The sequence below is a fragment of the Gobio gobio genome (genome assembly GCF_949357685.1).
Source record: "Gobio gobio genome assembly, chromosome: 1".
In the NCBI taxonomy this organism is placed as follows: domain Eukaryota; kingdom Metazoa; phylum Chordata; class Actinopteri; order Cypriniformes; family Gobionidae; genus Gobio; species Gobio gobio.
In genome coordinates this window covers 74,200,287-74,214,866 of record NC_137097.1, presented here as the reverse complement: position 1 = coordinate 74,214,866, position 14,580 = coordinate 74,200,287, and the positions used below count along the sequence as shown (strand labels likewise).

At 41.7% G+C, this 14,580-nt stretch overlaps 1 protein-coding gene across 26 annotated transcripts in view; it reads left to right on the top strand.

The window, feature by feature from the left end:
- The window catches only part of rtbdn (retbindin), a 20,805-nt gene extending 7,210 nt beyond the window's left edge, over window positions 1–13,595 (top strand). For 2 of the 26 annotated variants that reach the window (XR_013816343.1, XR_013816344.1), the window contains exons 6-7: window positions 11,951–12,759; window positions 12,853–13,589. Coding sequence is in view for 2 of the 26 variants with exons in the window: in XM_079814980.1 (XP_079671106.1) it covers window positions 11,951–12,304 (354 nt within the window). In the remaining 24 variants the exon portion in view is untranslated. Of the gene's footprint in view, window positions 1–11,950 lie in introns of all 26 variants that reach the window. The other 24 variants (XR_013816348.1, XR_013816349.1, XR_013816350.1 and 21 more) reach the window with 18 other exon arrangements.
- The last annotated feature ends 985 nt before the right edge of the window (window positions 13,596–14,580 follow it).

The window sequence follows — 14,580 nt, the reverse complement described above, 5'->3', positions numbered from 1 at the left end:
CATCTGACTAACAGGGAACCGGATGGGAGCGTTCTGTTAAAGTCCCAAATGTCCTCTTTGTAACGTTCTTATGTGACCATAGAATAACCAAAATGGAACGTCCCCCCTAAAGTCATATCGGGAATATTTTTATATGACCAACAGAGGACCTTGTGGGAACGTTGTGTTAACGTCCCAAATGTCAGATGGGGACGTTTCATTCGGGACTGCGCTGCAACATGTGTTGTTCAGGGCACTGGTCTCAATACGACATTCCCATAACGTTTTCAGGACCTTTAGGGGACCAAACTAGGATAACCAAAATGGAACATCCCCCCTAAAGTCACATTGAGAACTTTATTATACGGACCATGTGGGAACGTTCTTTTAACGTCCCAAATATCCTCTTTGTAACGTTCTCAGGTGACCATAGAATAACCAAAATGGAACGTCCCCCCTAAAGTCATATTGGGAACGTTTTTAGATGACCAACAGAGGACCATGTGGGAACGTTCTGTTAACGTCCCAAATATCCTCTTTGTAACGTTCTTATGTGACCATAGAATAACCAAAATGGAACGTCCCCCCTAAAGTCATATCGGGAATATTTTTATTTGACCAACAGAGGACCATGTGGGAACGTTGTGTCCCAAATGTCAGATGGGGACGTTTCATTCGGGACTGCGCTGCAACATGTCTTGTTCAGGGCACTGGTCTCAATACTACATTCCCATAACGTTTTCAGGACCTTTATGGGACCAAACGAGAATAACCAAAATGGAACGTCCCCCCTAAAGACATATCGGGAACGTTATTATATGACCAACAGAGGACCATGTTGGAGCGTTCTTTTAACATCCCAAATATCCTCTATGTAACGTTCTTATGTGACCATAGAATAACCAAAATGGAACGTCCCCCTAAAGTCATATCAGGAACGTTATTATATGACCAACAGAGGACCATGTGGGAACGTTGTGTCCCAAATGTCAGATGGGGACGTTTCATTCGGGACTGTGCTGCAACATGTCTTGTTCAGGGAACTGGTCTCTTTACTACATTCCCATAACGTTTTCAGGACCTTTAGGGGACCAAACTAGGATAACCAAAATGGAACGTCCCCCCTAAAGTCATATCAGGAACGTTATTATATGACCAACAGAGGACCATGTGGGAACGTTGTGTCCCAAATGTCAGATGGGGACGTTTCATTCGGGACTGTGCTGCAACATGTCTTGTTCAGGGAACTGGTCTCTTTACTACATTCCCATAACGTTTTCAGGACCTTTAGGGGACCAAACTAGGATAACCAAAATGGAACGTCCCCCCTAAAGTCATATTAGGAACGTTATTATATGACCAACAGAGGACCATGTGGGAAGGTTGTGTCCCAAATGTCAGATGGGGACGTTTCATTCGGGACTGTGCTGCAACATGTCTTGTTCAGGGAACTGGTCTCTTTACTACATTCCCATAACGTTTTCAGGACCTTTAGGGGACCAAACTAGGATAACCAAAATGGAACGTCCCCCCTAAAGTCATATCAGGAACGTTATTATATGACCAACAGAGGACCATGTGGGAACGTTGTATCCCAAATGTCAGATGGGGACGTTTCATTCGGGACTGCGCTGCAACATGTCTTGTTCAGGGCACTGGTCTCTTTACTACATTCCCATAACGTTTTCAGGACCTTTAGGGGACCAAACGAGAATAACCAAAATGTAACGTCCCCCCTAAAGACATATCGGGAACGTTATTATATGACCAACAGAGGACCATGTTGGAGCGTTCTTTTAACATCCCAAATATCCTCTATGTAACGTTCTTATGTGACCATAGAATAACCAAAATGGAACGTCCCCCTAAAGTCATATCAGGAACGTTATTATATGACCAACAGAGGACCATGTGGGAACGTTGTGTCCCAAATGTCAGATGGGGACGTTTCATTCGGGACTGTGCTGCAACATGTCTTGTTCAGGGCACTGGTCTCTTTACTACATTCCCATAACGTTTTCAGGACCTTTAGGGGACTAAACTAGGATAACCAAAATGGAACGTCCCCCCTAAAGTCATATTGGGAAAGTTATTATATGACCAACAGAGGACCATGTGGGAGCGTTCTTTTAACATCCCAAATATCCTCTATGTAACGTTCTTATGTGACCATAGAATAACCAAAATGGAGCGTCCCCCTAAAGTCATATTGGGAACGTTTTTATATGACCAACAGGGAACCGGATGGGAGCGTTCTGTTAACGTCCCAAATGTCCTCTTTGTAACGTTCTTATGTGACCATAGAATAACCAAAATGGAACGTCCCCCTAAAGTCATATTGGGAACGTTTTTGTATGACCAACAGAGGACCATGTGGGAACGTTCTGTTAACGTCCCAAATATCCTCTTTGTAACGTTCTCATGTGACCATAGAATAACCAAAATGGAACGTCCCCCTAAAGTCATATCGGGAATATTTTTATATGACCAACAGAGGACCTTGTGGGAACGTTGTGTTAACGTCCCAAATGTCAGATGGGGACGTTTCATTCGGGACTGTGCTGCAACATGTCTTGTTCAGGGCACTGGTCTCTTTACTACATTCCCATAACGTTTTCAGGACCTTTAGGGGACCAAACGAGAATAACCAAAATGGAAGGTCCCCCTAAAGTCATATCAGGAACGTTATTATATGACCAACAGAGGACCATGTGGGAACGTTGTGTCCCAAATGTCAGATGGGGACGTTTCATTCGGGACTGTGCTGCAACATGTCTTGTTCAGGGAACTGGTCTCTTTACTACATTCCCATAACGTTTTCAGGACCTTTAGGGGACCAAACGAGAATAACCAAAATGGAAGGTCCCCCTAAAGTCATATCAGGAACGTTATTATATGACCAACAGAGGACCTTGTGGGAACGTTGTGTTAACGTCCCAAATGTCAGATGGGGACGTTTCATTCGGGACTGTGCTGCAACATGTCTTGTTCAGGGCACTGGTCTCTTTACTACATTCCCATAACGTTTTCAGGACCTTTAGGGGACCAAACGAGAATAACCAAAATGGAAGGTCCCCCTAAAGTCATATCAGGAACGTTATTATATGACCAACAGAGGACCATGTGGGAACGTTGTGTCCCAAATATCAGATGGGGACGTTTCATTCGGGACTGTGCTGCAACATGTCTTGTTCAGGGCACTGGTCTCTTTACTACATTCCCATAACGTTTTCAGGACCTTTAGGGGACTAAACTAGGATAACCAAAATGGAACGTCCCCCCTAAAGTCATATTGGGAAAGTTATTATATGACCAACAGAGGACCATGTGGGAACGTTCTTTTAACATCCCAAATATCCTCTATGTAACGTTCTTATGTGACCATAGAATAACCAAAATGGAGCGTCCCCCTAAAGTCATATCGGGAATATTTTATATGACCAACAGAGGACCTTGTGGGAGCGTTCTTTTAACATCCCAAATATCCTCTTTGTAACGTTGCTGTGACCATAGAATAACCAAAATGGAACGTCCCTCTTAAGTCATATCGGGAATAATTTTATATGACCAACAGAGGACCATGTGGGACCACTGTTAATGTCCAAAATGTCAGATGGGGACGTTTCATTCGGGACTGCGCTGCAACATGTCTTGTTCAGGGCACTGGTCTCAATACTACATTCCCATAACGTTTTCAGGACCTTTAGGGGACCAAACTAGGATAACAAAAATGGAACATCCCCCCTAAAGTCACATTGAGAACTTTATTATATGGACCATGTCGGAACGTTCTGTTAACGTAAGTAAATATCCTCTTTGTAATGTTCTCATCTGACCATAGAATAACCAAAATGGATGCCCCCCTAGAGTCATATCGGGAACCTTGAACTGCAGCACTTTCATAACAAAAAGAGGACGTTTTAGGAACGTCCCTAAAGTTCTTTAAATGTTTGAGATTTTCGTCACCTTTAGAGAACTTATAGGGAACGATGGTCAAGGCTGCGAGAACGTCCCCTCCTACGTGGGACTACAGAGTATGTGACTCCTGGGGCCAGTTGCATAAACTTAGCCATTATGTTAAGACAGTGTCTTAAGATCTAGTATGAGCCACTAGCAGTTAGGCAAGTGGCATTCAGTCTTACTTTTCGTATCAAATTAGGCCAGTCTATGTTTTATCAAATTAGGCCAGTCTTGTAATATCTTTTAGTAATTCCTAGTTAGCTGTTTAGGCTGGTTTTAAAAAATGATGAACAGTCTTAAAGAAAAAAGTGCATGTCTAACTTGTAAGACTAGTCTTAACGGTTTATGCAACCGGCCCCAGGCATGGACACAGCTGGAACGTCTTAGGAAAACACACACACACACACACACACACACACTCACAGTGAATGTGTCAGTTCATGTCACATTTCCTCACCACTGACATGCTGTACATGTGAAAAGAGAGAGAGTGTGAATCAATGCAGCCGCCCTCTCAATGCTGAAATGTGGTTGAAATCATGACGTTTGTTGTTTCAACATTGAACAAACCCAGCAACAGTGTTTGATGCAACATTTAATGGTTGTAGACAGGTTAACAAAACACTTATTCGCTGTGATTCGCTCATATATAAACAATGAATAATGTATAGTTGTCCAGTAATACCAAGATAAAGCAAGCATTCGGCTGGTCATGTGATCCCAACTTCCCATTCACTGGTGGCTGGTGGTGTCAGCTGGAAATTAAAGTTGTTTCGGAGGTGGAAGTACAGTTATGATTTTAATAAAAGATGATACTTTCCCCCCACGATGAATCATTGCCGATACGGGAACAGGGATTACCAGTAAGACGGTAAACAGAGTCACAGTTGATCCCATGTTGATTTTAAGATCACCCTGTCTCTGTGGAAATGCTTCTGGCCGTGAAAATTCATAATCAACACAATCATCACATGTGCACAACCGTGAGTGACAGAGAAACACACACACACTTCACATGCTCTTCTGAAGGGTGAAAATCACAGCCAATAATGAGAGCGAGAATGCAGAGGAGGTGTGTGTGTGTGTTCTGCATCGAGGAATCATTAAACTGCATAAATCGCTGATGTGTGAATTTAATGACGGACAATGTTAGCAGCAGATCTGAAGTGTTTTATCATCATTGGTAAGATGCCTCATAACTGCAGCTGAGCTCTTCACATTGCTTTAGTCATTTCGTTTTTACTTGATCTCCCAGTTTATAACTGGACACTAATTAATCAAGGATGATAATCTGGGATAAAGTGCATAATAGAAAGCAATTGCACACTGCATTCTCAACATTGACACAAGGGGACACTATTGCAGCATGAGAGTGAACTCTCTTCTTCTACACATCATATTTCTCATTGGATCAAACCAAAAAGACTTTATATACACTATATTCCCAAAGTTTTGCGACGTCCCATTCTTAATCCGTAGGGTTTAATATGGAGACGGTCCATCCTTTGCAGCTCTAACAGCTTCAGCTCTTCTGGCTTTCCTCAAGGTTTAGGAGTGTGTTTATGGGGATTCTTCCTCAAGGTTTAGGAGTGTGTTTATGGGGATTCTTCCTCAAGGTTTAGGAGTGTGTTTATGGGGATTCTTCCTCAAGGTTTAGGAGTGTGTTTATGGGGATTCTTCCTCAAGGTTTAGGAGTGTGTTTATGGGGATTCTTCCTCAAGGTTTAGGAGTGTGTTTATGGGGATTCTTCCTCAAGGTTTAGGAGTGTGTTTATGGGGATTCTTCCTCAAGGTTTAGGAGTGTGTTTATGGGGATTCTTCCTCAAGGTGTAGGAGTGTGTTTATGGGGATTCTTCCTCAAGGTTTAGGAGTGTGTTTATGGGGATTCTTCCTCAAGGTTTAGGAGTGTGTTTATGGGGATTCTTCCTCAAGGTGTAGGAGTGTGTTTATGGGGATTCTTCCTCAAGGTTTAGGAGTGTGTTTATGGGGATTCTTCCTCAAGGTTTAGGAGTGTGTTTATGGGGATTCTTCCTCAAGGTTTAGGAGTGTGTTTATGGGGATTCTTCCTCAAGGTTTAGGAGTGTGTTTATGGGGATTCTTCCTCAAGGTTTAGGAGTGTGTTTATGGGGATTCTTCCTCAAGGTGTAGGAGTGTGTTTATGGGGATTCTTCCTCAAGGTTTAGGAGTGTGTTTATGGGGATTCTTCTAGAGGTCAGGCACTGGTGTTGGACGAGAAGGCCTGGCTCTCAGTCTCCGCTCTAATTCATCCCAAAGCTGTTCTATCGGGATGAGATCAGGACTCAAGTTCCTCCACACCAAACTCGCTCATCATGTCTTTATGGAGACGCTTTGAGCACTGGAGCAGTCATGCTGGGACAGGAAGGGGCCGTCCCCAAACCGAAAAGGCGGATGCGACAGCTTGAACAGACTCCCAAATGTGCTCTATATGTAACGGAGGCCAGCTAGTAGTCACTGTGCGAGTAAACCTCACTCCTCTGATCTCAAGAGACGCTCTAGCGACTGAAGCTAGGGGTTGCAGCCTTTAGCCTTCTTGTTATGCTGCGTTCACACCAAACGCGAATAGAGCGTCTGGCGCGAGTGATTTCAATGGAAAGGCGCGTTGACGCCTTTCGCGCCTCATTCCAGTTCATGCGAATGACGCGAATTGAGCGTCTTGCGCGATACGCGCGGTTGTGAACTTCTGTTGTTTCTTGAAGTAGAGACCAGGAGAACTTGGATAGGTTTTTCAGCAGGATTCTTTATTGAGAAAAACGTGCTGTCTTTTCGCTGAGGTTCCAAGTCTGACTAAAGCCAGTTGAACATTGTATTATATATACATTTCAAGGGGAGGGATTATACAGCAGGGGAGGAGACACTCTAATCAATACAATGCTTGATTTAATCAGCATAACAGTGTCACTCAAATGCATAGATGCTAATCCAATCACTCAGCATAACAGTAGCCGCGTTTCCATTACAGATTTGCGCAAAACTTTTGCGATATTTTCTAAAAGTCGACAAAAAAATATTGCAAAATGACAGCGTTTCCATTAACTGATGTTATGCGACTAAAACATTTTTTTTCCTCTCGTGATAAATCATTCCAAAAATAATGCAACGCATGTTGTTAGGTTTATGTATATCCCAGCCACCGCACGCCATTATTATTAATGGAAAGAGACGTGCGTGTTATACCACTGATGGCAAGGAAAGCACCTTATACTTGAGCGGCACATATGAGGTGTTATGATAAATTGTGGCATTTTATATTCTATTGTTTTTTTATTAGTTTAACAAAGAACTCGTCTTCTGTCCAAACATACCATCATCTGTAAAGAATGATCAACTTTTACATACGGCAGGTTTTGTGACACATTGCCACATACAGAGACGAGCGAAAAGTTTGAATTTGCATGGTGGTAACTCAACGTTTTTTTTTAACACTTCGTTATTTTGGCTCAGAATTTCGTTTTTTGGAAATATAAACTGAAATTAGAAATGCTTTTGAAATGAAAAACTTTGCGGTTAATAAACAAAATATATTTTTGAAATGAAGACAGCATTTGGAGTGGAGTGCAAAATAATCTGTTCCCTGAGTCCACGGCCTTTGCTGTTATCGTGAGTGTACACAAATAAAAGTAGACAGTTTATAATAATGTCTTGCACTTATCTGTATGGCTAAAAATGACGGAGTATTTTAAGTTTCCGCTGGAATAGCCTAAGGAAAAAATTCATCAAAAGGCGACAACGACTTCGTCGGAAAGAGGGTTAAAGAAAACGTAGCCTATTTAGTTTCATATAGTTAGGCTATGTCTAAATATTATAATCTTTTAATTTCTATGTTGATTATGAAAAGTGAGCAGCATGAGTAAGGCACATAATCAGATGCGCATATGTCTGGAGACATGGATTTTGAGCACAATTGAATTGTGTTTTCTAGAAAGTCTTTCTTTAAAATTAATTTCGTTTTGTATAAATTGTATTTTAATTTTGATCAATGTTTAATCAACTATTTGGCTGTAGGCTATATTTAATAAATAAGAAGCAAACCAAGATCGTCGGGAATGGATAGACCTAGTCTTTGAGCAAGGCTGAAACTATAGCGTCTTTCTGTTTGAATACATTTCTTGAATATATGTCATAATTACAGTAGGCCTATAGATAGTTATGATATTTGTGGTTGCACCGGGGTCCCTCATTATAAAGTTACAGCACTTTCCTTATTAGGAGAAAATATATGTCGTTTTAACGACATAAGATCTCGTACATACTTGAGTGGAAAAAAAATGATATGTAGGCCCTATGTGAGAGCAATGCGTGACCTTACCAGGTGACCTGTAAATGCGAAAAAACTGTTTCCATTGCAGTTTTGCGAAAATTTCCTTTTTCGAATTGCCTGAAAAACCACCTCATGCGAACTTTTTTGCGATATATGGGAGTTTTTGCGAAATTGACGCGTTTCCATTGGGCGTATTTTCAATTCGCAATTTCAATTTGCGCAATTTGAAGGGTAATGGAAACGCGGCTACTGTCACTCAAATGCATAGATTAAATCAGCCTACCACTCAGGGGCTCCAAAAGTCATTAAAGACAAATGGTGCTCATTTTAGAAACAATGAAGAGAACAGGAATAGGCCTGGAAAATACAGGTTTTGGGAAACCTGCCCAGACAGAGTATCACCAATCTCTGAGCTTGTTATGCTAAATGGTCAGGAAGTGCATAAAGACAAAATACTTAATGTCTCAAACACTTACACCAGGGGTCTCCAAACTCGGTCCTGGAGGGCCGCTGTCCTGCAGAGTTTAGCTCCAACCCCAATTAAACACACCTGAACCAGCTAATCAGTGTCTTACTAGGACCGTGTAAGACCTTGATTAGCTGGTTCAGGTGTGTTTATTTGGGGTTGGAGCTAAACTCTGCAGGACAGCGGCCCTCCAGGACCGAGTTTGGAGACCCCTGACTTACACGGTCTTACGTAATCTCCTTAGAATTTCCTCAAGTTTACTTCAAAATGTAAAACACAAATATAGATAATGTTTTCAGTTATATTCTATTACATTGGAACCTATATATAACAATGTATAAATTTGTAATCCCACAGCGGTTACACGCAAGTCGTGCTTTTGTGCATTCACGCATTTGAAGCGAATTCGCGTCTGATGCCCGAGTTGAACGTGGTAAAGTGACGTGATGAGAAACCCTGCATAATTTAAAATACTACTATTGTGTCACAAAATGTAGTTTTAAGACTTTTTCAGGTGGGAATGTAGTTGTTTAAAGCTCAAATCTGTGGTTTATTAATAAAGATATAAATAAAGATTATAAATCTTGTGTTTGTGGGGTTGTGAGATCCAGGCGATCACCGGCCGCTCAGCGCTCATTAACCCAGCGAGAGCAGCCTTTCCTCGGCCAGTCCTTCTGCTGTTTGCCGCTGGCTCTGATGTCCTGTAGTGGTTCGTCTTGTGTGGATCTAACGGCCGATCTTTGCTCTCATGAATCTATAATTTATTGTCTGCCAAATCGTTTTGACTGAGCAAAGAGAAGTTTCATAACTTAATTTTTTTAGGATATTTAAATATACATGCAGTGAAGATAATGTAGTTGCCTGGCCCACATTTGTGTGGTTATTGTTGTATTTTTTATACCGCTGTAACTCCCTAATACAAAGACCTGATATGCCCTTATTTTATGTATTAACAAGAGGGCTATCTCACCAGCTTTCTCAGGATATCAGACATTGTATCAGAGGTCCCCGTTTAACCGTAGATAAATATACAAATACTTAGAAATAGAAAAAATGAATACTCCGAGTCAGGTCAAAAATCAATAAGGTTTACCACATTGGTTCCCCCGTTTTACTTAATAAAAGTTTCAGAATACTACAAAGTACAATAACTCAAAAAGAAATAACAAAGTTCCAAATTAAAAGAAATAACAGCGTAAAAATCTTCACCTGAGGCGCGGTGCCGATCTTCTCCCGGCACCTTCCTTTATCCCCAGCTTTGTGCGGGGCGGTTACTATCACAAAGCAATTCCTAATATGGTAAGCATGACCCCTGGACAGTTTGCACACACTTGATATATTTGTCCAAGAATAAGATTATATTTTAGTACACACATATAGTATAGGCGTGAGGTCTTTCAGAGTTTAGGGGCCACTTATAGAAACCACAGTTTCCTATGGTTTGTATTTGACCCTTGGTCTTATCTCTTATCAACACCTTTAACTTCAGCCAACCTTCTCCCCCATGCCTGTAAATAGTTTTGCTGTTAGCCAGAATACCCTGCGTTTGACCTCATCCCACTGAGCACATATACACTTCTAAAGTCTAAAGAAATATAATAATAATAATAACATGTTTCATCTTACTTACGAGGCAAGTTCGGATAGTCTTGGGTGTCTAGAGATCCAAACTTCTCTCGGAACTTAAATTTCACAATGTGAGCATTCAAAATCACTATCAAACACAATATGTTTAATATCATCCATCATCTGTTTGTTCATTTTCTCCATTTGCCTGATTAATCTAGTTAATTGTTTCCGTCTGGAAGCTCGTCCGGCTTTGAGTGACTCCATCCTTTCGGATGGCCTTGAATGTCCGTTTGTCTTTCTTCTCTCCGGCGCTGTCTGTCATGTTCTCTGCTGCATCGTTCTGTTAGCAAATCATCCATAAATAGTTCACTTGTATTCAGCGCCTTTATCATTTCTGAGAGAACCTGTGACCGGAGATTCCTGGGAATTCGTAAATTGTAATTGTCCATTTCTGGCCAATTCAACATTATTAATGTTTAATATATATTTTTAATGAAAATGAAAAGAGGCAGAGTGGTGTTTTATGACATATTTCTCCTGGAGCGCCTTGAAAACTCGTCTATTTCGCTTCAAACGCTCGATTTATACGCTTGTCCAATTTGGTTTTGGCGCGAATGGATTCAAAATGTTCACGCGGCAAACTAGACGCGCTAGACACGATTTTGACACTCTATTCGCGTTTGGTGTGAACGCACCATTAGAGCGTCTGACTCTCATGCTGGCGGACCCGGGTTCGAGTCGGGCGGTTTGAACAGGAGGGGTTACATTGGTGCCGTGACCCGTATGGGAGTGAGGTTTAGGGGGGTGAGTGTAATGGAGGCCAGCTAGTAGTCGCTGTGCGAGTAAACCTCACTCCTCTGATCTCAAGAGATGCTCTAGCGACTGACGCTAGGGGTTGCAGCCTTTAGCCTCATGCCGGCGGACCCGGGTTCGAGTCCCGCTTGGAGTGGGCGGTTTGAACAGGAGGGGTTTCGTTGGTGCCGTGACCCGGATGGGAGTGAGGTTTAGGGGGGTGAGTGTAACGGAGGCCAGCTAGTAGTCGCTGTGCGAGTAAACCTCACTCCTCTGATCTCAAGAGACGCTCTAGCGACTGACACTAGGGGTTGCAGCCTTTAGCCTCATGCCGGCAGACCCGGGTTTGAGTCCCGCTTGGACCGGGCAGTTCGTTGGTGCCGTGACCCGGATGGGAGTGAGGTTTAGGGGGGTGAGTGTAACGGAGGCCAGCTAGTAGTCGCTGTGCGAGTAAACCTCACTCCTCTGATCTCAAGAGATGCTCTAGCGACTGACGCTAGGGGTTGCAGCCTTTAGCCTAATGCCGGCGGACCCGGGTTCAAGTCCCGCTTGGAGTGGGCGGTTCGAACAGGAGGGGTTACATATACAATTCCTCTTCCCAACATGGCCTTAGTTGTGTGTTACCGGGGGTGGGGTTTATGTAAATTTTAGGGTTAGTGATGTCACTAACTCGTGAGGAAACTTGTTGTAGTCCCTACCAGCCGCTTGTTGTAGTTCTTAAAAAGCGATTTCTTTAAAAGAAAAACTCTCCCTTTACTTTGAACTTTGAGTGACATTTGCAGATGTTGTTTATGCTCAAACCGCAACATTACACACTCACTAAAGGACTTTGATCAAAACTGTTGTTTGTTTGCGTACATGTGTGCCCATGTTCTAATCGACCATGCATCTGTGTTTGTTGGTCAGATGTATCAGCACGGGCGGGACCTCTGCGAGAGTCTTTGGGGAGACGCTTTCATGACGGTTGAAGACGACCCCGGGGAAGAAGACGGGGTCGAAGGCCACAGCTGCGGCTGTCTGACTCTCAGCCCCTCAGATCGAGAGGTGATCGCGGCCCTGAGGGTTCAGGAAGGAGACCCCGAAGAACTAGACACCACCAAGAGCGGCCTGCCACAGTACAGAGCGCCCTGCCCTCCGGCGCAGCCTCAGACACGCAGCGCCACAGCGCCACCACAGGCCCGGAGGAGCAGCGGAAACACCGTCCTGCGCAAACGCTCCGTTCTGGCCACTGATATGGAAGGCAGCGGGAGCGGCTTCTAAAGCGTTTGTGTTCTAGATCTGCTGAATGTTTAACAAGTGTTCGGTTTTATCTTGTCAGTCGAATTCAAAGTAAACTAATGCAGTGAGCTTTCTACCGTAACACAACAATCCTGTATAGACTAAAACTAGTTCTGTAAATTCAAACTCTGCTTATTGAACGTGTTAAAGGCAGCATAAGCTGATTTAGGTCTGAATCTCACTGAATATTTGGTTACACTTTACAATAAGGTTTAACATTAGTGCACTACGATGAACAATACTTTTAATAATCGTAGCTAATGTTAATCTCAACATTTACTAATGCATTTTTAAAATCAAACATTAGTTAGTGCTCTAACCCTAACATGAACAAACAATGAACAACTATTTGTATTAGCTAACATTAACAAAGATTAATAAATGCTGTACACTGTCAGAAAAAAGGTACATTGCTGTCACTTGGGCGGTACCCTAAGGTACAAATAAGGTATTAATATGTACCTTTAAGGTACGAAAACGCACTCTTAAAGTACTAATATGTACCTTTTAGGGGTGAGTATGGTACAAAGATGTAACTTTTTACTTTTGTACCTTAGGGTACCACCCCAGTGACAGCACTGTACCTTTTTTTTCTGAGAGTGTATAAATACATTGCTCATTGTTAGTTCATGTTAGTTAATGCATGACAAATTACATCAAGAAAATGGGTTGCGAATCTTGTTTTATGTTGAGATGAACTGTTTCTTCAGTGTGTTTTTGTATTTGCCCATTGCATGAAAGCACATTATTTAAGATATTATTATACCTTTTTTTTTGGCTCCATTTAGACTTCAATGTTGCAGTTGTCACTGTGATATTTCATGATAATCACAACATATGGAAGTATGGATAATGTCTCATACCCTAAAACATCACATGATCATACTCTTTATTTTTCACACAGTCGTATGTGTAATTTATGTGTGTGTGTGTGTGTGTGTTGTGTTGATGTTCTGAGTAAATGACTTTATTAGTGAAAACAGGTATGATTCAGCTGTCCCAAGTATTTATACTGACCTATATAAACAATAATGCTGTAAAGAAAAACTTTGAGAGAGCACTGTAAACTCTGTTTGACTAGTTAAGAATGAGTGTTTAACAGTTAACATGAGGACATTGTGTTTTGTTTGTATGTAAACGGATGGTGACTGTGAGCAGTTTGATGTTTCAGTATTATGTGGCTGCATCGAGTAAACGTGTTTCTCTTCTGATCAAATATGTCTTTAATTCATAAATAAACTCGATTGGAATTTGTTCTTGTAACTGTACTTTTTTTAAGCAGTACCCGTCATTTTTCCTGTTTAGTGGAAAGTATTATTATCAAAATAACCGTTTATTTTGCAAAATTTTGCTACATTTAACTTAACTTAAATGTGTGTATGTCGTAAACAAAGTAATTATGAGATCGGAAGTGTCCAAGACCTTGTTGATTATGTGTAAACTCTGATGCTGTGTCCGAAATCGCCCCCTATACCCTTAAATAGGGCACTATTTGAGGGCACAGCCATTTGTAGTGGTGTCCGAAACCATAGTGGACATTATTGGGTGCACTAATTCAATCCCACAATGCACCGCAATAACGAGTGTGCAACTGATGTACGCTCAGCGGCTAGAGAATACCCATAATGCACTGTGAATGAATTCCCGCCTCTCGCCAGAAGATGGCGCCACTGCTGATTCAATCACCCATCCATTTTCCAAACCGTACTGGTCCAGCGTAATACCTAAAATATTAGGTTCTTGTATAATTTAAACATAATACACAAAAGCCCCGCACATGACATGCAAGAAAAAACAAGTAAAGCGTGCGCAGGAGTTACTAATTTGTTCCCTCGATTTATAAATCATGCGCACGATTTACTAATTCGTTCCCTCAATTTATAAATCATGCGCACGATTTACTATTTCATCCCCTCAATTTATAAATCGTGCACACGATTTACTAATTCGTTCCCTCAATTTATAAATCATGCGCACAATTTACTAATTCGTTCCCTCTATTTATAAATCATGCGCACGATTTACTATTTCGTTCCCTCTATTTATAAATTGTGCGCACGATTTACTATTTCGTTCCCTCAATTTATAAATCGTGCACACGATTTACTATTTCGTTCCCTCAATTTATAAATCGTGCACACGATTTACTATTTTGTTCCCTCAATTTATAAATCGTGCACACGATTTACTAATTCGTTCCCTCAATTTATAAATCATGCGCACGATTTACTAATTCGTTCCCTCAATTTATAAATCAT